This window comes from Equus quagga, chromosome 13 (assembly GCF_021613505.1).
Source record: "Equus quagga isolate Etosha38 chromosome 13, UCLA_HA_Equagga_1.0, whole genome shotgun sequence".
In the NCBI taxonomy this organism is placed as follows: domain Eukaryota; kingdom Metazoa; phylum Chordata; class Mammalia; order Perissodactyla; family Equidae; genus Equus; species Equus quagga.
In genome coordinates this window covers 95,728,574-95,753,414 of record NC_060279.1, presented here as the reverse complement: position 1 = coordinate 95,753,414, position 24,841 = coordinate 95,728,574, and the positions used below count along the sequence as shown (strand labels likewise).

The window sequence follows — 24,841 nt, the reverse complement described above, 5'->3', positions numbered from 1 at the left end:
CCTCACAAGGAGCCCAGCAATGGTGTCCTGAGAAGTGAGGTTGGGCATAACTTCACTTGCCCCATGTCCTGCATCCTGATCTGGAGTTGATGGTGAAGCTGGGAAGCCCCCTGCACCCTCAGGCCCTGAGAGAAAATTTGCCACAGCAAATCACATCTCTCCTGATTCTTCCCAGTAGGAAGCTTCTTGATATACCTGGGATATACACATCTCCTGCTGTGCAAGTCCCAGTCTGGAATATTTCACAGCAGTCCAGCCAAGGTCCAGGTGAAAAAATTCTAAGTGAAGGGGCCTTCAAAGCCATAGGGTCATGGCCATGTCCCCCAGGGCAGGGGCATCTGAGCCCTGAATGTCCAGCATTCACTGCACAATGTGCCTGGAAGCATCTCCCTCCCCAACAACTTGGGCCCAGGTATTAGTTCCAGGTTACCAGTCCAGGCTGCCACATTCTTCAATGGGAAGTTCCTCCATGGGGTCCCTGATGTCTGTCCCAGGAGCTTCATCCAGAACCAATCTAAAGAGTATTTGAGGGCTCGGTGTTATGGCAGTGAAAAACACTTGCATTGATCTCAGGTGATGGAAACTGTAGACAGGAGCTCAATGAGGAGCATGAGTGTCCTCTAGTGGATGATTCCTGCTGAAAGAAGTGCAAAAAGTTGCCAGGAGAGTGGACCTTGGACTAAGGACAAGTTCAACTTTACAAGGAGGAATATTTAGGGGTGATTTATGGCTGCCTGTAGCTCACCAGCTGGAAGACTGTAGTTTTCCAAAGAGTGTAACCACAATTCAAAATGACACCACTGGGTTATACTGCAAAGTCAGATGAGGGAAATTCTTTAGATGTTGAGATGAAAAAATACATGATAACAAATCTCTACGTGAAGTAGATAGTCTACTCTGAAGTTGTTAACATCTTAAGAGGCCTCTTAGCAATGAATTCAAAGTCAATCTATCACTTGGAAAAACATCTTATTAAGAAGAAAGTTATGTCATAGAAGTTTCTCTTTATTTTCAGAATCATATACCTGGGCACCATTCTTTAAGTATGAATCTACATCCCAAAAATGAACTTAATTGGTGACCGTCCAGTGTCGGGGTCTCATTTGCAGCACCTGTGGACTGACAATGCCCAGCCTCCCAACGTGGGGCACCTCTCTGAAGCATAAGAGCCTTTGATGCTCCCTCATTAGGGGGAAGGGAGTCTTTTTAGTATCCTCACCATTCACTCATCAAGTCTCACACTCTGGGCAGAAAATGTTGCCCGTCTTGGATTAGGTATTTAGATTACCGACCTTTATTTCTTGCCTTCATCCATCTGAACATTGTGACAGGCACAGAAGGTACCTTTTGGTATTTATTTTGAGGGAAAAGTACTCAAAAACAGTTGGTCTCATCCACTGTGAACTGATCTCCACTTGAGTGCCATCATCATTACCCAGAAGGACCTTTACACTTTCTTTTTTGTTATCAGGTGATTTCCAAGTCTTAGGGGGAAATTTGGCTCTCTCCACAGTGATGACCAGTAGAAATAGACTAAGACAAATTGCATTAGTGTTCACAGAAGATCTACAGGAATGCATGAAAGCTTAAAATCCTAGAAGCATCCACATAAAATCCATATTCCTGTGCTAAAACATGGGTCCTGGCTGGCTTTCACCGTTTCCTTAAGAGATAAACTAAAAAGTGATATTAACAATGAACTGGAGAATAACATATTCACCACAATTATTGATAAAACTAAAACACTCATTTGTTTTTCCTTAAAAGAGCATCCAGTGCTTTATGTTCATTTTCACAATGATGTATGACTGCCCTTCTGTAAACAGACTATCTACAATTTTGTGACTAGTAGAAATGACTTCCCTTCTCCCCTTTAAACCTCAAATACAAAACTAGAGGCAGCTCCTGTTTCCTCTCCCATATCCCAACACCTATGACAGCAGTAGGAGGAACCAAGGCTCCCACTCCACTGATCCTCAACACAGCAGGGGTCCCCTGGGCTGTCCATGTACACTGATGTCCCCATGTCCACTGGTGCTGATGAGCAGATGCAGCAAGAGAGTCCTGTGCTCTGTTTGTCACTCCATCCCAACCATCCTCAGAACTCTGTGCTCTTCTCCTCTGGTTGTCTTCATGGAAATCAGGAAATTCTGGAAATTGAATACCTAATGGAAAGTACTGAGCCAGCCTCAGCTCTCAGGGGCAGTTCTGGGAATGCTCAGACCCCTTGGTGAGGCTACTCACCAAGATACTGCCAGACGGACCCGCCAGTCCCTCAGGCGGCAATCCCATAAGCTTGGAGGTGCTTTCCTACCAGGTGGCCCTGATCCCATCACCTAGCCCTTCTCTCCAATGCCCAGAGAATCACACAGGGGAGAGGCTTCGGTCCTCTCAGCACCCAGAGTTTCGAGACCCCTGTGCCAGGGAGGTGGTGCTGAGGCTTGTCAGTGCCCAGATGGGAGTGGGAGGTTTGCCAAGAAAGAGGCAGTGAGAGCAGGAGGTGGAGCTAGAGAGTTCGCCACAAAGGTTAATCCTTGATGAGAGATGGGGTGGTCTCTACCTTCTGCCTAGGGAGGGACTCTGAACAGAAGCCTCTACTCTAGAGGCAATGTCTTCAAGGATGAAATAAAAAGCCAGACCAGATATCTGACCATGCCTGTAACAGATGCTTAATAAACATTCATTAAATGGATGAGGGAAACCACACAACAGAAGCCTGCCACTCTCATGTGACACTAGAGCATCAGAGCATGTTCCATGTAGACACAGAGGCACTGATATCAGCATGGAATGAGGCCAGCAAGTGCCCATGGCTGTCCTGGAGATAGACCTTTACCCCTTGTAGAGTCAGAAGGGAGGTTAGGGGCCTCCCAACAGTGAGGGGTTGGATCCCAATTTGTCCTAGAAAATCATACCTCTACCTTGTGAGTGACTTCTCTCACCACAGGGTCTGGGTTGGCAGCCTGTGTCCTTCCCCTTCTAACAGATACCTGCCCTGACACAAACTCTGGAAACTCTACCCCAAGTAAAGTTACCACTAGAAGAGGTCAGAATCCTGTCTTGATCATAAAGGAACTCAGGGGTGACTCCCTGTCCCCAGGGCACCTGGTCTGTGGGGCCACCTGCCTGTGGTCCCCTCAAGACATGTCACTAGCCCAAGGTGTCCAAGGTAACAAGGAGAATTTACCATTCAGGATAGGACAGGAAATGCAGGATGTGTTTGCTTTCATCTCAGAGGGGCTGAGGTCCCACAGAGCAGATGACAGACAGGGACAAAATGACTCAGATGCAATGTCCAAATGCTTTAATGGGTAAAATACAGGCCCTTCTAGGGACCATCCCTCCAGACCTTGAGACTACCCAGGGTGCATTGATAACTCAAGAGACAAGTCTCTGGGCCCTTCCTTTGAAACCTTGGGGTCAGAGAGCTCCTCCTGAGATAGCACATCCACTAATCAGTAGAGGACACTGGGTCAGGAGTTCACTGGACAATGCCTGCCCTCTCTCTGGGATCATCTTGCACTGGGATAGAGTAGGGAAGCCTGGGGATCTTCAGTGACAAGGACACAGACTGTTGGGACACTGCAGTCTGGAGGCCAGAGCCCACCTCTGTCCAGGGCTCAGGGCCAGCTCACACCCACTAGAGCCTGGTCAGCATCCCTGATGCAGCACCTGACACTGACTGTAGGTCTCCTCCTGCCCTCCAGGGGGTGACATCAGGACACGCAAACAACACACAGGAAATTAATACATCACGTGGCTTTGGCTAAGGAGGTGGATAAGGAAACTGATTTCCATCCCTTGGTCCAACAGATCCTTCTGGGCCCCTCATATGTGCCTGCTCTGCCCTACCTGCCCCTTCTAAGGGCCTCAGAGCACCCTGCTCTGTCAGGCATCCCTGTGCAGCTGCCTATTCCCACCTGGCCCAACCACGGGGAAGGTGGGTGACCACAAGAAACTCAGCCTGGCAAGGGACTGAGGCTCCCAGGATGTTCAGGGAGGCCATAGAAAGTCTCTGAAGCACACCTCAGCCATCACATATGGAAAGGGAGGGTCTCCCTGAAACATTCCCCCCAGGACCAGGAAGCCCACTGTTCCCTGACCTCCCACTACCATGGACTCTCCCCCAGGAGACACTGGAAACCTCCCCCTTCACACCTTGAACTGAAGCTCCATCTGAGACACCCATACTTGGTGTCTGTCTCTGAAAGCAGAGGGCAGGCTGATGAAACCAGAGATAGAGGGTGGGTCCCTTCACCAGTCATCACTCAGCTTGCCCCTTTCTCACCTTCAGAGTCATCTCTGTGACCTTCTTGTGTCACAAACAGAAATATTCCCTGGGGTGGTGGGAATCCTGGGTCTCTGTGGGGTGCTGACAGACCCAAGGAAAGGACCCAGGAGAGGCCATTGCTGGGAGGGTGGATCACCTTCTCAGGGGACAAGCTATTGTCCCTTGCTGTTGAAAGTGTGCTCCACAGGCAAGTGTGATCAGCATCACCTGAGTGCTTATTAGATGCAGAGTCTCGAGGCCACTGCACACCTGCTGGGTCAAAATCTGCATTTTATTAGAACCTTTTGACTCTGAACAGGATAAGGGGAGAGGCTGCCCCACTTCCACAAAATGAGGGCTCAACCTGGCTGGGCATCCACAAACCTGAGCAGCTGCTAAAGTAGCATTTCTAAGGTGTTACCTGAACATTCACAATCTTTATCAACTTCCACCATTTATTCCAATGCACAGAGGGGGTGACATCCCTGTGACAAGAGTTCCTGGTCTAGCCTCTGGTTTCTCCTCTGAAGGGAAAAGCCAGAGGATGAGAGAGAGAGAAGGTGACTGTGCACCCCAACCCAGATATGTGGGGACAGCCCAGGGTATGACACCTCAGACTTGTTTTTGCCCAAATAAGGGTGTCTCTGTGTGTATGTGTGCATGTGTGTGTGTGTGTGTGTGTGTGTGTGTGTGTGTGGTGGGGAATCACTGCTGAAGAAGGCAGAGGAGTCAGAAGTTCCCTGGGAATAGAAATATAGATAGAAGGGAAAGAGAAAGAAGAGGAAAAGGGAGACAGGATTCATGGGAGGGAAGAAGAGGGTCCTCACCAGAGATGCCAGCCTGGCCCGCGTGACCCAGCAAGGTGCTTCTGCCCAGGAGGAGGCCAAGCACAGAGGGACAAATGACAGGAGAGCTGACACCTAGTGAGCAGTGGCACTTGTGAGCATATCTGCAGCAGAAGCTCTTCCCCTCATAGGAGGGACAGAGTAGACAGCAGCCACCATGCAATCCCCCTCAGCGCCTGTCTACAGAAAAGCATGGGTGATAGGCTTCAGCAACAGGAAAATTTCATGGAGTCAGGAGGCCTGGGACAGGATGTCGGGGGAGGGGTGCAGAAGTCTCTCAATTGATGTACCTTTCCAAGTTAGTTATCACTGACCAATAATTTTTGAAAATTGATAATAATTTAAGGATGGCAGTGTAAATAAACTTAACTAGGGACACTAAATATTATCCTTTTTCGCCATCCTTAGGAATTGGCAAATAAACACCAGGATGTGGAGGACTCTCCACAGGTGTTTGCAGCCTGTTCCAGGCACTGGGGGAACAACAATTTCAGACGAGTCCCCTCCCTCAGGAGCTCACATTCTGTGGGGATGAGGAGAGATAAGCAAAGAGATCTAGAATGTGATGTCAGGGACTGACATTGTCATGAAGGGAACAGAGCAGGGAAAGTGAAGACAGAGGGCATTAGAGCAGGTGGCAGGGAGTCAGGGAATGCATCTCCCAAGGATGCCCCTGAGAGTGAGCAGGGTGCTGAGGGCAGGGAGGGAGTGACCAGGCAGATGCCTGTGGAAGAGTATTGGGAACAGAGGAACTAACAAGATGAGAGTGACTGAAGTAATGGTGGTCATGCTGCTGACCCTGACCCGTAGGAGACACAAACACAAGCACACATACTCCAAGGCTACGAGATGAAGAAACTTGCTCAGAACCCAGTGCCTCATCTTTCAAACTCAATAGATGAGTCCAAATATTCATTGATCTCTCTCTCTTCCCTCCTAGTCTCACTCTTAACCTTCTGGAACCCCTCCACTACTGGCCCAGTCAGTATTGAATCAGTGCCCACCAATGCTGCTGAAGGAAAGGATGTTCTCCTAGTTGTTCACAATCTGCCTCGGAATCTTCTAGGCTGTGTCTGGTACAAAGGACATAGAGTAGATCCTGATCAATGAATTGTATTTTATGAAATAGACACACAAGAATTTAGCCCAGGGCTTGCACTCAGTGGTTGACAGACAATATACCCTGATCAATCCCTGCTATTCCAGAATGTCACCCAAGATTACACAGGATACTACACCTAAAAAGTCATACAGAAAAATTTTTAGGGTGAAGTAGGGTTTGAACAGCTCCACGTATACTTTGAATGATTGCTCTCTGACCTTTGGGTGTCTGACAGGATGAATTCTACTTCACTCACAGGATTGGCAGGCCTGAACTATGTGTAAATCCACCTCTGCATTACATCCCACGTTGGGTGTTGTTAGTGCAGGACACAAACAGTGGAGATGAACTTCAAAAATTGGAATTCCTTTCTTGGAATCCAGACCCTGCAGATGTTCCCTGCAGAGAGAAGGACCAGTCTGACGGGAGAAACTTGGCGGAAGGAGATCAGTCTCAGTGTAGCTCCATGGGCCCCTCCCTGGGGCCGTTATCCTGAAAAAGATCCTGCAAGTCTTGAGGATACCTGGGATCCTCACAGAGAAGCCTGTCCTAGGAAACCCCTGCCCAGATCCTGGTCCCAAAGCTCCTAACTCCAGTGACCCAGGCAAGCATACTCCGTGGTTGGATTTTGGTCTCCTGGGCAGCACTGACTGGAAGAAGTGATTTCCTGGCTGCCCAATTCCTGAAGTTCCTGAGCTGGCCACCAGCCAGGACTCAGTCCCAAGAGCCACATCTGGGCAGGGGCAGAGCCTGATGCTTGACCTGATACTTGGAATGGAGAGCACAGATGGACAAGGACCTGAGGGCATTAGCCACCTGCCCTGGGGGACTTAGGAGACTACATAGGAAAGTCATTGTCCCCAGGGGAGGAACAGAGGAGAGAAGATAATGCTATCAGCTCCTTGTCCTCCAGGGATCAGGCCCGGGGTCATTCTCTCTTGGAACTAAACAATAAGATATACCATTTATATGGGTATTTCCTCTCTAGCAAGATTCAGGTCAGGTATGTGAATTTTTTAATGTTAATTTACCAAGGACCTGGCAGTCAAATATTTATCTTACTTCATGGACGGGAAACTTAGGCACAGAGAGATTAAAGTCACTGAAACAGAGTCACATAGACCATGAGTAGTATATCAGTTACATGAGGTCTGTCTGCAGCCATAGCCCCATCATCTCCCCAACCTGGGGGCCTTATTACATGTCTGTGGGCCCCAAGACCAGCTGTTAGTCCAGATCCTTTCTTCTTATGTGTCTGCAGCTCAGAGGGAGAGATTCTTGTCTGGGGAGTGACAACCAATTGAGAATTCATCAAAGTTTACTCTAGAGCTAAATAACCTGCATGAACAATCAGAGTCAGTGCAGGGAATGTCCAGGCTTCCCTGTCAGGTGGCCAATCAAAGCTCCCTCACTGGGGGAGGGGAAACCTTTTAGTGTCCTCACCATTCACCTGTCCACTCTCAACTCTGGGCAGAATCTCTCATCCATCTAGGATTTGATACTTAAATTACTGACCTGTATTTCTGTCCTTCCTCCATCTCAACATTGAGACAAGTCCAAAAGGTGACTTCTGCTCATGTTTTGAGGGAAAAGTTCTGAAAAACAGCTGCTTTCACTCACCTTCAACAGACCTGCCCTTGAGTGCCATGATCACCACCCAAAAGGATTTGGACACTGTTTGTTTGCAGTTAGATGCTTTCCAACTCTTAGGGATAAATGTGGCTGTCTCCATGGGGTTGACCAGTAGAGATGGAAAAGGAGAAATTGCGTTCCCAGAGATCTATAAGAAGGCATGAAAGCTTAAAATCCTCTGAAAGACCACATAAAATCCACATTCCTGTTCCGAAACATCGGTCCTGTTTGGCTTTCATCATTTCCTTAAGACATAATTAGAAAAAGTGACATTAATAATGAATTAGATGAATAAAACATACATCACAGTTACTCATAAAACTAAAATAGTTATTTGTTTTTCCTCTCAAAGAGCATCCAGTGTATTATGTTCATTTTCACAATGATGTAAGCGTGATCTTCTGTCAATAGGCTATCTACAATTTTGTGAGCTGGTAGAGATGACACTCCTTTTCTCTTTAAATCTCAAATACAAAACTAGAGGAGGTCCCTGGATGCTCTCCCACATCCAACCGTCTGGGATCAGCAGCAGGAGGGGCTGAGCCAATATCCCCTGGTCCTCAAAACAGAAGAGGTGCCCTGGGCTGTCCCTATGCCCTGATGTTCCAGTGTCCCTGAAGCACAGATGAGAGGATGTGGGGCCCACAGAGAGTCCCATGCTCTCTTTGTGGCTCTATCCTAACTAACATCAGAACTCTGAGCACTTTGCCTCTGCAGTGTCCACAGACAGCTTGAAGTTGTAGAAACTGAATGCCTACTTGAGAGCACTGGCCCCATGCTCAGTTCTCATGGGAAACTCCTGGGTACACCCAGACCATGCAACCATCTGCCAAGATGCCCTGAGACAGACACACAAGTCCTGGCAGGTGGGGGTCACTAAGGCTTGAAGGCACTTTCCCACGAGGTGGCCCAGATCCCATTACCTGGCCCTTCTCTTAGATGCTGGGAGAGTCACGTGAGGTGGTGGGTTTGGTCAGCTGCTCACTGAGAGCATCCAGACCTTGGTGCCAGGGAGGCAGTGCTGGGCTTTCAAGCAGTGCCAGGATGGGAGATGGAGGTTTGACAGGGAACATGCAGTGACATCAGGAGCCATAGGCAGGTTGTGGGCCACCGGGATTAATCTCTGAGAGAGGAGGACATCAGGACCTTTCCTTGTATCCAGAGGGGACTCTGAACAGAAGCTTCCACTTTAGAGGCAACGTCTTCAAGGATGAGACATAAACCAGGCTGGATATCCAGCCATCCCTGTCTGCATCCAGTAACAGATACATAATAAACACTCACTAAGGGGATGAGGGAAACAGCACAACAGAAGCCTGTCATCCTCATGTGACACCTGGGGGTCAGAACATGTTCTGTGTAGACACAGGGGCACTGACATCAGCATGAGAGGAGGCCAACAAATTCTCATGGCTGTCCCAGGGATTGGTCTTCACACTTTTTAGAGTCAGGAAGGAGGACAGGGACCTCCTAACAGTGAAGGGTCAGATCCTGATTCATCCGAGAAAAATCACACCCCCTCTCCATCTCTACTTTGTGAATGATTTCTCCTCTCCCCCGTGGCCTGGGCCAGAAGCCTATGTACTTCCTATTCTCACAGAGAACTGATCTTGTACAAAATCTGGATTCTCCATTCCAGAATAAGTTACCTCCAGGGAAGTCATAGCCCTACTCTGATCACAAAGGAAGTCACAGGGTGACACCCCTTCCCCAGGGTTCCTGGTCTGTGGGGACACCTAGCTGTGCACCCATGAATATATCTCACCAGCCAAAAGTGTTGGATGAACAAAGGGAATTTCCCATGCAGGATGGGACAGGGAAACCAGGATATGTTTGCTTCTATCTCAAAGGGGCTGAGGGTTCCACAGGGGCCTCTCCTCCTGAAAGAAAGGAAGCCACAGGATCCCCTTTCTGAGTCTCCACATGGAGCTAGTCCACATCATGGGCTCTGCGAGGAGACCCAGAGCAGATGACAGACAGAGACAAAATGACTCTGATGCAATGCCCTAATGTTGCAATAGGAGAAACACAGCCCATTGTGGGGACCAGCACCCCAGGTCCTGAGATGTCAAGAGATCACTCACTGGGCCTTCCTTTTGAAAGCTTGGGGTAAGAGACCTCCTCCTGAAGCAGCACATCCATGAGGCAACACAAGACACTGGGTCAGGAATCCACTGGACATTGCCTGTCCTTTTCCTGGACTGCCCCTAAACTGAGATGGACTCAGGTAGCCCGAGACTTGCAGTGACAGAACCTGTGCTGACAGGCCCCTGCAGCCTAGAGGCCAGAGACCACCTCTGCCCAAGGCTCAGGGCAGGTTCACATCCTATGTAGCCTGGTCAGCATCCCTTGTTCAGCCCCTGACATTGGCTGTGGGTCTCCTCAAGCCCTCCAGGGAGCAAAATTCAGACTCACAGACGAGTTGTAGGAAAATAACTCATAAATATGGCTTTGGCTAAGGGGGTGAAAAAGGAGCCTGATTTCCATCCCGCGGTCCAACAGACCCTTCTGAGTCCTTCCTACCTGCCTGGAATATCCTGCTCACTCCTCTAAGGTCCTCAGACCACCCTACTCTGTCAGGGATCCCACCCATAAGAAAGGCGGGGTGACCACAGGAAGATCAGCCAGGCAGAGGACAGAGGCCCCCAGGATGGTCAGGGAGCACATGGACAGGCTTTGAGCCACAGCTCAGCCAACACACATGGAGAAGGGGGTGGTGTCCCTGAAAACTTCCCCTGAGGACCAGGGAGCCCACAGCTACCCGACCTCCAACCACCATTATCATCTCACGCAGGACATGCAGGAAACCTCCCCATTCACATCCAGGAACTGGAGCTACTTCTGAGACACCCATATTTGGTGACTATAACTGGAAGCAAAGGCCAGGCTTGTGACACTAAAAGATGTAGGGTGAGTCACCTCACCAGTCATCACTTAGCTTGCCCCTTTCTCATCCCCAGAGTCACCTCTGTGACCTTCCTGCTGGAGTAAATCTAACCTTCCCAGAGCATTTGAAGACACTGGGGACACCCTGGTGCCCAACTGGGTTTCTGCGTCACAAACAGAAATAATACCCCAGATTTGAGGACCCGGGGTCTCTGTATAGTGCTGACAGACCCTAAGGCCAGGATATAGCAGAGGCTAATGCCGGGGGGAGGGTTGCTTGTCCACTGAGGGGACAGAGATCCCCATCAACCTTGCTATTGAAAGTGCCTTCCACAGGCCAGTGTGATCAGCATCATCTGAGAGCTTGTTAGATGCAGACTCTCAGGCCCACCTCACACCTGCAGGGTCAGAATCTGCATCTTAACAGAATCTTCTGAGTCTGAACAGGAAAACGGGAGAAGCAGCTCAACCCCAACAAGTGGGGGCTCAACCTGGCAAGATATCCACAATCCTGGGCAGCTGCTAAAGTGGCATTTCTAAGGTGTCACCTGGAAAGTCACAATCTTTATAAAGTTCCAAAGGTGATTCCAATGCACAGAGCCAGTGACATCCTTTTGACAAGAGTCTCTGGTAGCCCCCAGGCTCCTACTCTGAAGGGAAAAGCCAGAAGGGGAGGAGAGAGAGGGAGGGTGACTATGCACTTTGATCAAGAGCTGTGGGACAGCCCAGGACACGATGGCCAGACTTTCGCTTGTCCAAACAAGAGTTTATGCATGTGTGTGTGTCTGCGTGTGGCAGGGACTCACTATTGAAGAAGGCAGAGGAGTCAGCAGTTCGGAAATATAGATAGAAGGGAAAGAGAAGAAGAGGAACAAGGGAGGCAGGAGTGAGAAGAGGGAGGAGCAAGGTCCTTGGCAGAGGCCCCGCCCTGGCCCATGTGACCCGCCAAATTGCTCCTGCCCCAGAAGCAGGCCGAGCACAGAGGAGGGGAGGACAGCAGAGTTGATCCCTTGGGAGCAGCAGCACTCGTGAGTTTTCTGGAGCCCAAGCTCTTCTCACAGAGGGGAGGACAGAGCAAACAGCAGCCACCATGCAATCATCCTCAACTCCTGCCCACAGAGGGTGTGTCACCTGGCAGGGGCGCCTGCTGGCAGGTGAGAGGGGAGGATTCCCTGAGGGTGGGCTGCAGATGGGAGAACACAGACTGCTGGGGTCTCCTAGGGAGGAGAGGACTCTGGGAGGGGATAGAGGACTTCTGTTTGGAGCTGAAGGGGGAAGCATGGGAGCAGAGTAGGATGCAGGAATGGGAGGGGGGCGTCAGCAACAGGAAAATTTCATGATCTGGAAGTGGTGAGGGGCAGGAATATCTCAGTTTCTCTACCTTTCCAAGTTATTTATCACTGACCAATATTTTTTGAAAATTGATGATAATTTATTTGAGGATGATACCAGAAAAAAACTTAACTAGGGATGCTTAACATTGTCCTTACACACTACCCTTTAGAAATCGACAAATAAACACCAGGATGTGGAGGGCCCTGGGGACACTCATTCATTCATCCACACGTGTTTGCAGCCTGTTCAAGCTACCGGAGGTACAACAAGATCAGACAGGTCCCTGCCCTCAGGAACTTACATTCTGTGGGGATGAGGAGAGATAAGCAGAGATCTAGAATGTGAGGTCAGGGACTGACATTGTCATGAAGGGAACAGAACAGGGAAAGTTCAGAAAGTAAAAATAGAGGGTCTTTAGAGCAGGAGTTCAGAGAAGGCATCTCCCAAGGATGCCCCTGAGAGTGAGCAGGGCACTGTGGGCAGTTGGGAAGTGAGCCAGGCAGACATCTGGGGAAGACTATTGAGAACAAGGGAAATAACAAGTTCAGAGGGGCGGAAGCAATGAAGTCATGCTGCTGAACTTGATCAGCTGGAGACACACACACGCACTCCAAGTCTAAGAGATGAAGAGACCTGCTCAGGACCCAGTGCCTCATCTTTCCATCTCAATACATAGGTTCAAATGTTGATTAATCTCTCTCTCTTCCCTCCTAGTCCTGCTCCTAACCTTCTGGAACCTGCACATCGCTGCTCAACTCACCGTTGGATCAGTCCCACCCAATGGTATCCAAGGCAAGGATATTCTTCTCCTTGTTTCCAATCTGCCTGCCAATCGTTTAGGCTATGTTTGGTACAAAGGGGACAGAGTAGAGCCCAAACTTCAAATTGTATCATATATAATAAACACATCAGAAATTACCCCAGGGACTGTGTACAGTGGTCGAGAGAAAATCTATGCTGATGGATCTCTGCTGTTCCAGAACGCCACCCCGGGGGACACAGGATATTACACCCTTCAAGTCATAAAGAGAACTTTGCTAACTGAAGTAGGAACTGGACAGCTCCACGTATATAGTGAGTGATTCCTCTCTGACCTCTGGGCATTGGGTGGGGTGAATTCTACTTCACACACAGATTGACAGGCCGGGACTGTGCCTACATTCCCCCCTGCATGGCATCCCATGTTGGGAATTGAGCATTTAGTTCAGGACACACACAGTTGAGGTAAAGCTCAAAATATTGGAGTTCCTTTCGTGGAATCTGGACCCTGAAGACATCCTTGCAGAGAAAAGGACTAGTTTGATGGGAGTAACTTAGTAGAAGGACATGAGTCTCAGTCCAGCCACCTGGGCCCCTCCCTCAGGGGGCAATGACCCTAGGAAAGATCCTGCAAGGCCTGAGTATCCCTGGAATCCTCACAGAGCTCAGCCCAGGAAGCTCTTGCCCAATCCCTTGCCCCAGGGCTCCTGATTCTACTCACCTTGGGTAGCCTGTGCCAGGGTTGGGTTTTGGCCTCCTTGGCATGACTGACTGGGAGCAATGATTCCTTGGCTGCCTGAGTCCCAAGGCTCCTGAGCTGTTCACCAGCCAGGGCTCAGCCCCAAGAGCCACACGTGGGCAGGGACAGAGCCTGATCCTTCATGTGGGACTCAGCATGGATAGTACAGAGGGAAAACGTCCCCAGGCCATTAGCCAATAGCCCTGGGGGACTTAAGATATTAAAGGGGAAAGTCAGTGCCCCACTGGAGAGAAGATGCTGCTGGCATCTCCTCATCCACCGAGGATCAAGCCCAGGGTCATTCTCTCAGGATCAAACAACAACAGATGACATTTATTTGGGCAGCTTCTGTCCACCAAGATTTGTCTGGCACTATGAATTTTTAAGGTTAATTCACTGACAACCTGGCAGCCATATATTTATCCTACTTCATTGATAGGAAATTGAGGCACAGGGAGGTATATTCAATGAACCAGGGCCACACAGACTATGAGAGGCAGATCAGTCACATGAGGTCTGTCCGCAGCCACAGCTCCATCCTCTCCTCCATCTGTGGGCCTTATCAGGTGTTTTTGACCCCAAGACCAGCTGTCACTTCAGATCCTTTCTTCTTAGGTGTTCCCAGCTCAGAGGGAGAGATTCTGGTCCAGGAAGTGAAAGCTAGTGGAGATTTCATCCAAGTTTACTTTAGAACAAAATTACCTGCATCAACATTTGGATTCAGTGCGGGGAATGCCCAAGCAGCCCTCTGAAGTGGCCAATCCACAACTCCATGCACTGGACTTGAAATCACTTATTTGTTTCCTGATGTGTTGGTGTCACTCCCACTGGGGTATAAATGAAAGGACTTGGCCATCTCACTCCCCACTCTATACCTGCAGCCAGCACAGGGCCTAGGTGTAACGAACTCTCAATTGTTTTTGATGAAGGAGGAAGAAATGAGTGGTGAATGAATGAATGAATAATCCAAATTCTCTTCAGACACTAGAACCTTGATGCAGAGTACTTGGAATTCAGGTCACATGAGACAGCCTCTCTGACCATCCAGGGGCTGAGGCCCATGTCAGACCTTTTATTGCTCTTGAGAGAAATATTCCTTCCTGCAATTAATGTGAGACCCCATAATATTAACCATAATTTTCTCATTTGGAATAATTAAGCATCTCCTCAAATTTTTATCCCATAACCACCAAACACAGATGGTCCATGAGGGCCAGATTTGCAGCAAGTTGAGGCTCACCACTTTCCAACAGTCACCCCTTCTGCATTTGCACATGTCCACACCTGCCCTCAGCAGAGACAGAAGAGACATTTAAGACTAAGGGCAGAGATCAGGTTCTTCTGGCATCCTGCCTGTCCCCCTCACTCTTCTCCTGATCATATCTTGGACTTTCTGTGTCATTTATTGGGTAACTGGCTCATGTCAGTCACAATCACCTGGGAAGATCTGATCCACATCTTCGCCCTGAGGCCTGAGTTCTCACCTGACTGCTCAGCTTGTTCCTAGTCCTCACGCATTACTGATGCTCAAACCCCAGATCCAACATTACCCATTTCTAGGAGGACCTTAAAATGGTGCCTCAGACAAAATGCACCTCACTGGGTGATGGAGGTGTGTGCAGTGGGAAGGAATCACCCTTGGTTGGCCAGGCAGTCAGCTGGTCATGGAAGAACCAGGAGAGGAATGAAGGACAAGACTGTGGCAGAGGGAGTCTCTGACTCTCCCCCTGTGTCTTTTCAAGACCAAATCCTGCTAACACGTTGACACTTCAGAAAGTCTGTGCATTCTCCCAGGCATAGAGCAGGTGGCCTTACATTCTCTGAGTGCTCTGATCCTCATACATTTGTCTCGAGATACACAAACCTGTCTTGCTCTTATAAGGACTCAGGTTGTCTGAGAGGTGAAAGAAGCCAGCTCTGAGCTGTGCATTTTTCAATCAAATTATTTGATTTTGTGGTTGTTGAGTTTAGGCACTATTTGTATGTTCTAGATACTGATGCCTTATTAATACATAATTTGCAAATAATTTTCTCCTATTCCATAGGACACTTTCACTATGTTGTTTGTTTCCTTTAATGAACTGAAGTTCCCTCATTTTGACAAAGTCCAGTTTATCTATTGTTTTTCCCATTTTGTTCTGTGTTCTTAGTGTCATATTCAAGAAATCATTGCCAAATGCAGTGTCATGATTTCCTCCTATATTTTCTACCTAGAATTTTATAGTTTTAGGTCTTACTTTAGGATTGGATCCATTTTGTGTTAATTTTTGTATATTGTGGAAGGCAATGGTCTGAGTTCACTCTTCTGCATGTTGATATCCAGTTTTCCAACACTAATTGTTGAAAAGACTGTCCTTTCTCCATTGAATCATCTTGGCTCCTTGCTTGAAATCATCTGATCACATAGTCTAGGCTTTATTTCTGGATCTCTGTTGTATTCCATGGCCTATAAGCCTGTCTTTATACCAGTGCCACACTATTTTGATTCTCCATATCTGCAGTAATTTTTGAAATTGGGAAGTGTGAGTCGTTCAATTTTGTTCCCTTTTTTAAATATTGTTTCAAATGTTCAGTGTTCCTTGAATATTAACTTGGATTTTTCTATTTCTGCAAAAATTTCATTGGGTTTTTGGCTAGGGATTGTATCAAATATGTAGATAGTTTGGCATATATTGACAACTTAACAAAAATAATTCTTCCCATCCATGAACATGGATGTCTTTCCATTATTTGTGTCTTCTTTAATTTGTCTCAGAATGTTTGGTAGTTTTCAGCATAGATATCTTTTACCTCCATGGTTAAGTTTATCCCTAAGAATTTTATTCTTCTTGATGCTATTGTAAATGGAATTGTTTAATTCATTTCCTTTTGGATTGTTCATGGTTATTATACATAAATGTAAGTGATTTTGAGTGTTGATTTTGTCTCCTGCAACTTTGCTGAATTTGTTTATTAGTTATAACAGTGTTTTTGTGTGTGTAGGTGAAATCTTTAGGGTTTTCTACATATAAGAATATGTCTTCTGCTAAAAGAGACAATTTTGTTTCTTTCTTTCCAATTTAGATGCCTTTTATTTTTTCTTCTCGCCTCATTGTTCTTGCTAGGACTCCTCTACTGTGCTGAATAGTTATGGTGAAAGCAGGATCTTTGTCTCGTTCATGATCTTAGAGGAAAGTTTTGAGTGTTTCACCATTGAGTATAATGTTAGCTGTGGGCTTTTCATGTATAATACTTGTCATATTGAGTAATTTCCATCTAATACTAACAGTCCCTGTCTTTTGTTAAAACCCTAACCATTTCTCTCTAGAGATTTCCTTCACTTTCATATTCAATCCAAAGGCCAGGAAGTAAAAGTCCTCTTCAGAGAGGGAAATCCTTTAGCTTAGAAGCTCTTCAGGTCCTACGTTTGTGAAGCCTGGACAGTTCTATCCTCATTCCCTATTAAATTATTTAACAAGAAGAAAATGCCTTCCTACTTTATGTAACATTCCCTTGGCCCTAGAGATGGACAGGGCTGTCAAGCTTGCCTTCCTCAAATAATAGACGTGTACATAGGGAACGTGGCCTGATCTTTTCTGAAGTCAAAGGAAGTTCTAGGAAAAGATCAGTGCAAGTTCATGACGGAAAAATTCTACCTTATGATGAAGTTGTACAACACGTGGGATGAGATGAGGGTCCTTGTGCTGATACTACAGAGATGTCCAGCGGGACTGATCGGGGTCAACCTGAGGTGATCTAGAGGTCAAAGGGAGAAATGCAGCCCTTTCCTTAAAGACCATCTGCTGAACAAAGACACTTGTTCTACAGTGGGGGTCTGGTGCATCCTCTGGGTCACCATTACAGAGTGGCTGAGATCTCTGAGGAAGGAGCTTGGCCCAGGCCTCATGCCCACTCTCAGTCAGTCACCTCCTCTGTTTCTCCACAGAGCCAGTGTCAAAGCCCTCCATCCGAGTCAGCATAGGACATAAGGACCCCAATCAAGGAAAATAAGGACCCCATGGTCCTCACCTGCTTCACAAACAACACCAGGATCTCCATCCAGTGGTTCTTCAATGACCAAAGTCTGCTGCTCACTGAGAGGATGAAGCTGTCCCAGGACAACAGCACCCTCACCATAGACTCCCACAGAAGGGGCAATACTTGGGATTATCAGTGTGAGTTCTCCAACCTGATCAGTTCCAGTAAAGGTTACCTCCTCAGCTGGATGTGAAATATTAGTCTGGCCCTCTGGCTCTTACCCTCTTCTATGTTATTAAACTCTGAAAAGATTTTTTTTCTTATCTGTAAAATGATGGTTCTGATGCTATTTTTCATTAGAGTTGTTATGAATAGTCAATTAAAAAGATGAAAATTCCTTAGAAGATTTGCATTGAGTCAATAAATGCTCAACAATGTGAATTGACATTGTCATTATTGTTTGTTTAAGGTCACATTCAACTCCAGATCCCAGCTATTGTTGTCCTCAGTTGCACCATATCCACAATCAAAGGATGGGCAGTGGCTTTGCAACGAGGGGTGGGAGCCCATGATAAGCTCTCAGGAATCTCACCTCTATTCCTCATCCAGGGGAAGGAGTAGATGACACCTGGACTGTGACACGGACAATTGGAATAGACAAGAGCACATTCATGTGGGTGGTAACACTGATCTTTTCCTCCCCATCTCATTCCTCTCAAAGAATTCCTAAAGTCTTCTTGAGTACCATTATTTTCATGGCAATAGAGTTATTTGCATAGTTTCAGGAAGACTCTATCCTCCTTGTTACTAGAATATCATTGGAAATATTGCTGGGACAACCACATCTTTTATTCAAATGTCCTAGCTGAGAATGACGCCCATGGGTTCAGGTATGACCTACAGTTTAAGGAGCTAAGGTTCACTTCATCGGTATTTTGGGAATCTGGGGAAGAGAGGACATCACTCAAATCTATAAAGGCTGCAGATGAGTCCTGATGTCTAGGCTTCCTAACATCAAGAGGCTGTTAAAAGTCCCATCTGAGTTTCCCTAGGAAAACCTCATCAGAGGAAACTATGTGGCGAGTGCAATCTTGCTGCACCTGTGTAAATAATCAGGAAAAATTGAGTGAGAGCAGCCTTGTTTTGGGATCAAGAACACTCTCCCTTGGAGATGATTTTTATCCAAAAGGGAAGTGATTGTTAGAGAAATGTGTTTCTATGGAAAAGTCCAGCAAGCACAGGTTTCTGATGATCAGATTCTGGCCCTGTTCATTGCCTCTCAGCTATATTGCACCTCTTTATAAATTTCGGGGAGCTGATGGAGATGCAGATTGGGTCTTGGCTGATAGAAATGTGATTGTGTTTCCCTCCCTCTATGCAGAGAGCAGTTTTGTCATGACCTAGAGGCCTAATGTTCCCTCAGACTCACTCAACTTTAGACAGTTCTTCTTGACTGTAGGCCCCTGACCTCCATTTTCTCAGAGCATTTTCTTAAGAATTCTAATTGCAATCTGTCATTGCAGATTCTTTCTCTTCCCTTTTGAAATGTATATAAGTCCCCTTAAAATTTTCTTGCATTTTAGGATCCAGGGAGTTTCTTTCTCAAGGACCTTGGCCCATCCCTTTGAAATGCAATCCTCCTGGATGATCCTGGCCCTGCCTCCCAGACTCTGAGGGAGGGCAGGAGCCTAACTTCAATGGGTCCCTTTACAACTAGGGTGTAAAACTACCTCCTGCTCAGGATTTTAGGAGAAGTTTTACTTTTCTACTAAGTCTGATTAGGAAACACAAGTGGTCTACAATTCCCTATACCCAATCTTAAAATCTCTCCAGCCTTTTGTTTTAGGGGTTTAGTTGAGTTTCTCTTTACCTATTCCACTGGTCTTGACTAAGTCTTTCTGCCTCTTTAACTTTGTTCAGTTTAACTTTTACTTTGACGTTACCTACCTGTAATTAGCTGATCCTGTCATCTTGCTCACAATGTCAGTGCTCACCATATTTTCAAATCCTTGGATTTCTTTCCTTTTCTGGCTCTTATCCTCCAAATGAACATTTCCAATTTCCTCCCTCCTTGCTTTCTTGGTGTCCACAGCAGGAGATGATCTGACTGCCCAGATGCTTCTGGGATCCCAGGTTGCCTCCTACCTGGCCTTTGTCCTTAGCATCTGAGAAGCACTGTAAGCTAAAGTTCAGTGACTTGACAGAGACATGGAAGGTGCCCCTCTGAAGTAACCCTGACCTCAACAGTGTCCTCATTCCACACACATTTTCACCTTACCTTCAAGGAACAGTATCATGCAAATTTTTAAAGATATTTCGTCATAAAACTCAACAACTCCAGTGGACAAGCAGGTCCCTGCCATGTCAGCCACCCATGTGTCCACACACGACCATTCTATTGGGGGCCCTCCTCAGCCTCAGGCTCAGGCCAGATTTCTGTGTCCTCATTCTTTGCTTTCTTTCTTATTTTCACAAACTCCACTTGCCTATTCTAAGAAGGATCCAAAAACAGAACTTGGAAAATGGTAAATTGAATCTATCCTCTGGTTATGTCTCCTTTTCTGCTCGTTTTGGGCTCTGGGGTATTTGGTTGAGTCCTTAGAGATCCAGTCGTGAGTGTGGGAAAACCAAGGTGGTGTGGAGAGATGGGATCTGTACAGAGTCTGAATGAGAAATAGTAAACCCCAGGTGGGTTTTGGGGTGTTATGCATGACTTGGGATCTAGTGGGGCATTGCAATGGGCTCTTTTGGGGGCGCTCCAGATGGGGCTGAGAATTCTGAGTGAGAGATTGACAACCCTGTTGAGGGAAGAGCAACTGGAAGTGGTGCAGTGAAGTTGGGGGGGGGGGTCATCCTTACAGGCTTGGGTGGGTGTGAGGGGCGAGACATAGAGTTGGGGGAAATGATTGGATTCTTGAAAACTTAGATTAGTTCCCTGACATTGGGGACAAGAGGGAGCATGTAATGTACAGGCTGAAGGTGACATATTACAGGAGACAAAGGGGAGAGAGAGATGAGCATCAAGTAGGGGCTAGGAAATTAGAGAGGAATGAGTAATTGGAGGATGGAGGACACCATGAACACAGAAGATTTGAGCTGAGGGCATTTTGGGAATCAAGTCAGGAAGAAAGTTTGAGCATGGGGTAGCCAGACTGGAAAAGGGATCTGGGATGGAGCCTTGGCAAAGGTGGAGAATGCAAGACAGGGGTGGCAGTGAGGATCAAATTGAGGGCCAGAGTTTTCCAGTCTCCAGTGCTAACCAGTTGTGACAGCTGCAGGTTGTTCTTAAAGCCTGGGAGTGCTGTAGAAATGCCAGCTCTAACATGTGTACCCAGAGACCTACTTCAGCTGAGTCAGCAAGTTAGCCAGGTTCCCAGGGGATTTCTGTGTGAGTGAGTAAGGCTGAATATGAGCCTGGGGAGAGACATGGCAGGGTAAATATGGGGATGGGCATTGGGGCCAGAATGAAGTTGGAGTGTGTGGAGACTTTTCCTTCTTTCTTGACTAGTTAGAGTGAACTTCCCATGTGTGACAGGTGTCAGTGAGGAGTGGTAGGTCCTATGATAGACTGGGCACCTGTCCTCATCAACTCCAGTTATGTACCTCTTCTGTTTGTGATGCCTCAGCTCTCCCTACAGGATCTTATGTTGGTGGATTTGATAGAACCCAGGTCACGATGAGGAGTACTGCTTCCCTGGTCACATTCCATCCCATGTTCAAACAGTCTGTCTCTCCTGAGGACTAGGAGCAGGTCAGGAGCTCTTTTTCTATTGCTGTAGAATGCGTAGCTTTGCTCAGAACCCACGAGTCTGCATGGACCTCTCTTATTAGGCCCTGCCAAAAGCTCCACAAAGCACCTTTCTTTCTTCTAACATGGATTGGTTGGAGGTACACAAACAGTAACATTTTCTCTACTCTTCAGAGTATGTCCAGTATGCCCCAGACTAATGAAGCCCTAAGACCTTCATAGATGTAGCAGATCCCTGAAGGGTCCCAGATTTGGATGACCCTACAGTCCATGGAACTCTCATAGTTTGATTAAATTATTGATTACTAGAGCTGATCCTGTCACTGATGTCATTGTCAACACTGATGTCATTGTGTTCTATCATCAATATCAGCTAGGATCCTCTTCCACTCTATGGAGCCCACATGTCATACTAAGGCATTCAGAATACTTGCTATTTCTTGTTCATCTTTAGTGGGAAAGCTTCTATTTCTCACCTTTAGGTATGATATGAGCTGTAGGTTTATAGGTTTTTTTATGACTTGAGTTTGGCTTATAATTGACTTGGAGGATGAATACATCCATTTTCTCTGCTAGGCAGGGTGAGCTTTGGGGGCTCACAATCTGTGCAATCACTTAGAAGGGCCTGTGGTAGGTTTAACACTCTGATTTCCCCATATTGAAGTTCTTTCTTTTTTTTTTAAGATTGGCACCTGAGCTAACACCTGTTCCCAATCTTCCTTTTTTTTCTTCTTCTTCTCCCCAAAGCCCCCCAGTGCATAGTTGTATATTCTAGTTGTGCGTCCTTCCAGTTGTTGCATGTGGGACACCGCCTCAACATGGCTTCATGAGAGATGCCATGTCTGCACCCAGGATCCGAACTGGCAAAACCCTGGGCCGCCGAAGCAGAGATTGTGAACTTAATCACTCAGCCACAGGGCCAGCCCGGCCATCTTGAAATTCTTAATGGTTTTGAACAAAGGGTCCCTATTTTCACTTGACACTGACTCCTCCAGTTTACGTAGCTAGTTCTGCCCCTGGGAGTGACCATGGGTGGGTGGGCTCCCTTTTGAAAAGAAAAGGTGGACCCTAAGGGAAGTGCACTTTAAAATTTGGCCCCCAGGGGGCAGCACCAACACAGGGTAACCTGGAGGGTGTGAAGAGAGATGTGGAGAAGTTTGCCTTTTTCTACTCTGTGTCATTATAAGTCTCTAACTGCCCCCTCCCCTGCCATCCCCCACCTCTGTAGTTCACAGACGGAAGGTTCTCCAGGTCTGATGTACTTCAGAGATCCAAATTTTGGACTCCACAATCCAAGAGGGGGAAGGAAAGAAGAAATCATGGCTTGTTGGCTCAAATATGAAGAGCATTAAAGAAACATAATAAAGTCCACACTGAATATTGGTCTTAGGAAAACACTTGAGAGATGGGGATAGGAAGGACATGTGTTATGGTGATAAGGAAGAAAGGAGCTGGGTCCTCATCTTCCAGGAGGGATGAACTTAGATAACATCTGAAAGTGAATATCAGTAAGTAGCCTCACAGCATGTTATTCAGAGATGACTTTGGTTCCAAGCAGAGAAACTGCTGCTGTTTGGGGCAGATCTCCTCAGTGTGGCCCAGACAGGAGAAGCCAGGACCTTCCTGTGATCACTCTGAACAGAACATCTCAAGACTCTGGGTTTACCATGGCCAAGTCCAGTGTTGTCACAAAACTGAACAGAAAGAGAACATCCAACAGGAGGGAGCCAGCACTGGTTTTGGTCACAGTGTGAATATCAGGAACAGAACAATAATTTCATTGTTCCAGCTGCAGTGGGAAGTGTGACAAGTGAAAATCTCCTTGGGATTGTAGGTCATTCACATCAAAACAATGTGCCTCTCTGGGCAAGCCTTACACAGTTGATTGAGAATCATCCAAGGTGACCAAATGTCTTAGGTCTTTGTCCATATGACATATGATGAGAACTGACTTGTTCTCTCAGTTTGTCTCTTTCACATCGGGAACATAGAATTGAAAAATTAGTTGGTTCATGATCCAGTATCATGACCAGTCCATACTTGGCCTGCTTTCCTTTTTTAGAGAGGTATTACTCATTTAACTTATTTTTATTTTTTACCTTTATATCTGGAATCAGACTTTAGTTACAGCTTCCAGAAGATCTCCAAAGGCAGAACTGGAGGTTTGGCTCACCAAGGGATCTGTTGCTCCTTCCTGGATGAAAACACTGGGGAATCAAGTCACTGTTGCCATGTTAGTGTCAGGCCGCAGCACCTCTGCAGCATCTCTGTAGGCACAAACGTGGGACCCATTGGCTTAGTGGCCCTGAGTGCCAGGAGAGGCTCCAACTGCATCTCACAAAGACCACTTCCCTCTTCCACAGCATCAATCAGCTGTCAAAGATTCCAGGAAATACTGTCTCTAGCTTCTCAGGCTTTCATGTGCTTTTCAAAGGGGTTGGAAGAGAATGAGTTAAGTCAATCTGGGGTATCTATTCTGGACATCACTGGGAACCGCCAATGTAACATGTTCACAATCAAGACCTTTATTCCCCCACATCCCAACCTGATCCTCCCAGAGTCTTCCTCTTCTCAGTCAAGGTCAACTCCATTCTTCCAGGGGCTCAGGTTGGAAATCTTGATGTTGTCCTTGATGCGTCTTTTGCTCTCCCACTAATCTCTAATCCACATGCAAACTCTGCAATCCATCTACAGAATATAAATAGAATCCAGACACAGAGGTCCAAACCACCAGCACTCTTACAAGGAGTTATTGTAATAGTCTCCTAATGGGTTTTCCCGCTGCTTCCTTGTCCCCTCTTCCCTAATATCTGACTCCTCACAGTCAGATCTCTGAATCCTCAAAGATGAATTCTTTTAAAGCCAGACTCAGGTCATCCTTTCTCTGCTCAAAACCCTCCTGTCACTCACATCTCTATCACATCAAAATGCAACATTCTCACCACAGCTCACAGGCCCAGGTTAGTGCTACTCAAAGTGCTGGTCTTCAGAAGACAAGGAGTTTCTACTGGAAGGTCAATCAGCTCAGCGTTTTGGTGGAGAAAGATTTGCAGTGAAGAAAATATCAGCTGAAAAAAACAGGAGTACTTAATGATGTGCTTGGTCTACTTTCTGGCCCAAGATCCTTGGTTTCTTGCAGATCATCCTTTGGGTAGCACGGTCCTATACAACCTGGTCCCTCCCTACACTCTCATGTCATCCTCCGCATCCCATCTATTGTGGTTACAGTGGCTTCCTGACCCTCAAATGTTCCAAGTAAGCTTCTTCCTGGAGGTCCTTGCACTGGCTGTTCCCTCTCCCTGGAGCAATTTTCCTGCAGTGAGTGTATGTCCCCTCCCTCCCTTCCTTAAGGTCCTACTCAAATGTCACCTTATCATGGGGGATTTCCTGGCCATCTCATATAAAATAGAAAGACCCTCCAACACAGCCACTCCCTCTCTGCTTCATCCACCTTATTTTCTTTTAGAGGACTTATCACCATCTGAAGTATTCCTTATTTCTTTATCTTGATGGCCTCTCCCTCTTCACTAGGACATTAGCTCCCTGAGGCCAGTGACTGTCTTCAGGG

The 24,841-nt window shown here is 47.0% G+C and overlaps 1 protein-coding gene across 1 annotated transcript; it reads left to right on the top strand.

Annotated features, from left to right (window-relative positions):
- Positions 1–11,825: 11,825 nt before the first annotated feature.
- LOC124249424 (carcinoembryonic antigen-related cell adhesion molecule 6-like) lies at positions 11,826–17,631 on the top strand. The gene is made up of 3 exons (XM_046680366.1): positions 11,826–11,889; positions 12,785–13,144; positions 17,494–17,631. The coding sequence occupies exons 1-3, from the start codon at positions 11,826–11,828 to the stop codon at positions 17,556–17,558; spliced, it is 489 nt and encodes a 162-aa protein (XP_046536322.1). The 3' UTR covers positions 17,559–17,631.
- Positions 17,632–24,841: the final 7,210 nt, after the last annotated feature.

What these genes read in the sequence shown, in the direction of transcription:
- LOC124249424 (XM_046680366.1), top strand. Translation starts at nt 11,826, where the DNA reads ATGCAATCATCCTCAACTCCTGCCCACAGAGGGTGTGTCACCTGGCAG. An exon ending in GCAGGGGCGCCTGCTGGCAG is followed by an intron (nt 11,890 to 12,784) that starts GTGAGAGGGGAG and finishes CTTCCCTCCTAG; the next exon opens with TCCTGCTCCTAACCTTCTGG. An exon ending in TGGACAGCTCCACGTATATA is followed by an intron (nt 13,145 to 17,493) that starts GTGAGTGATTCC and finishes GTTTCTCCACAG; the next exon opens with AGCCAGTGTCAAAGCCCTCC.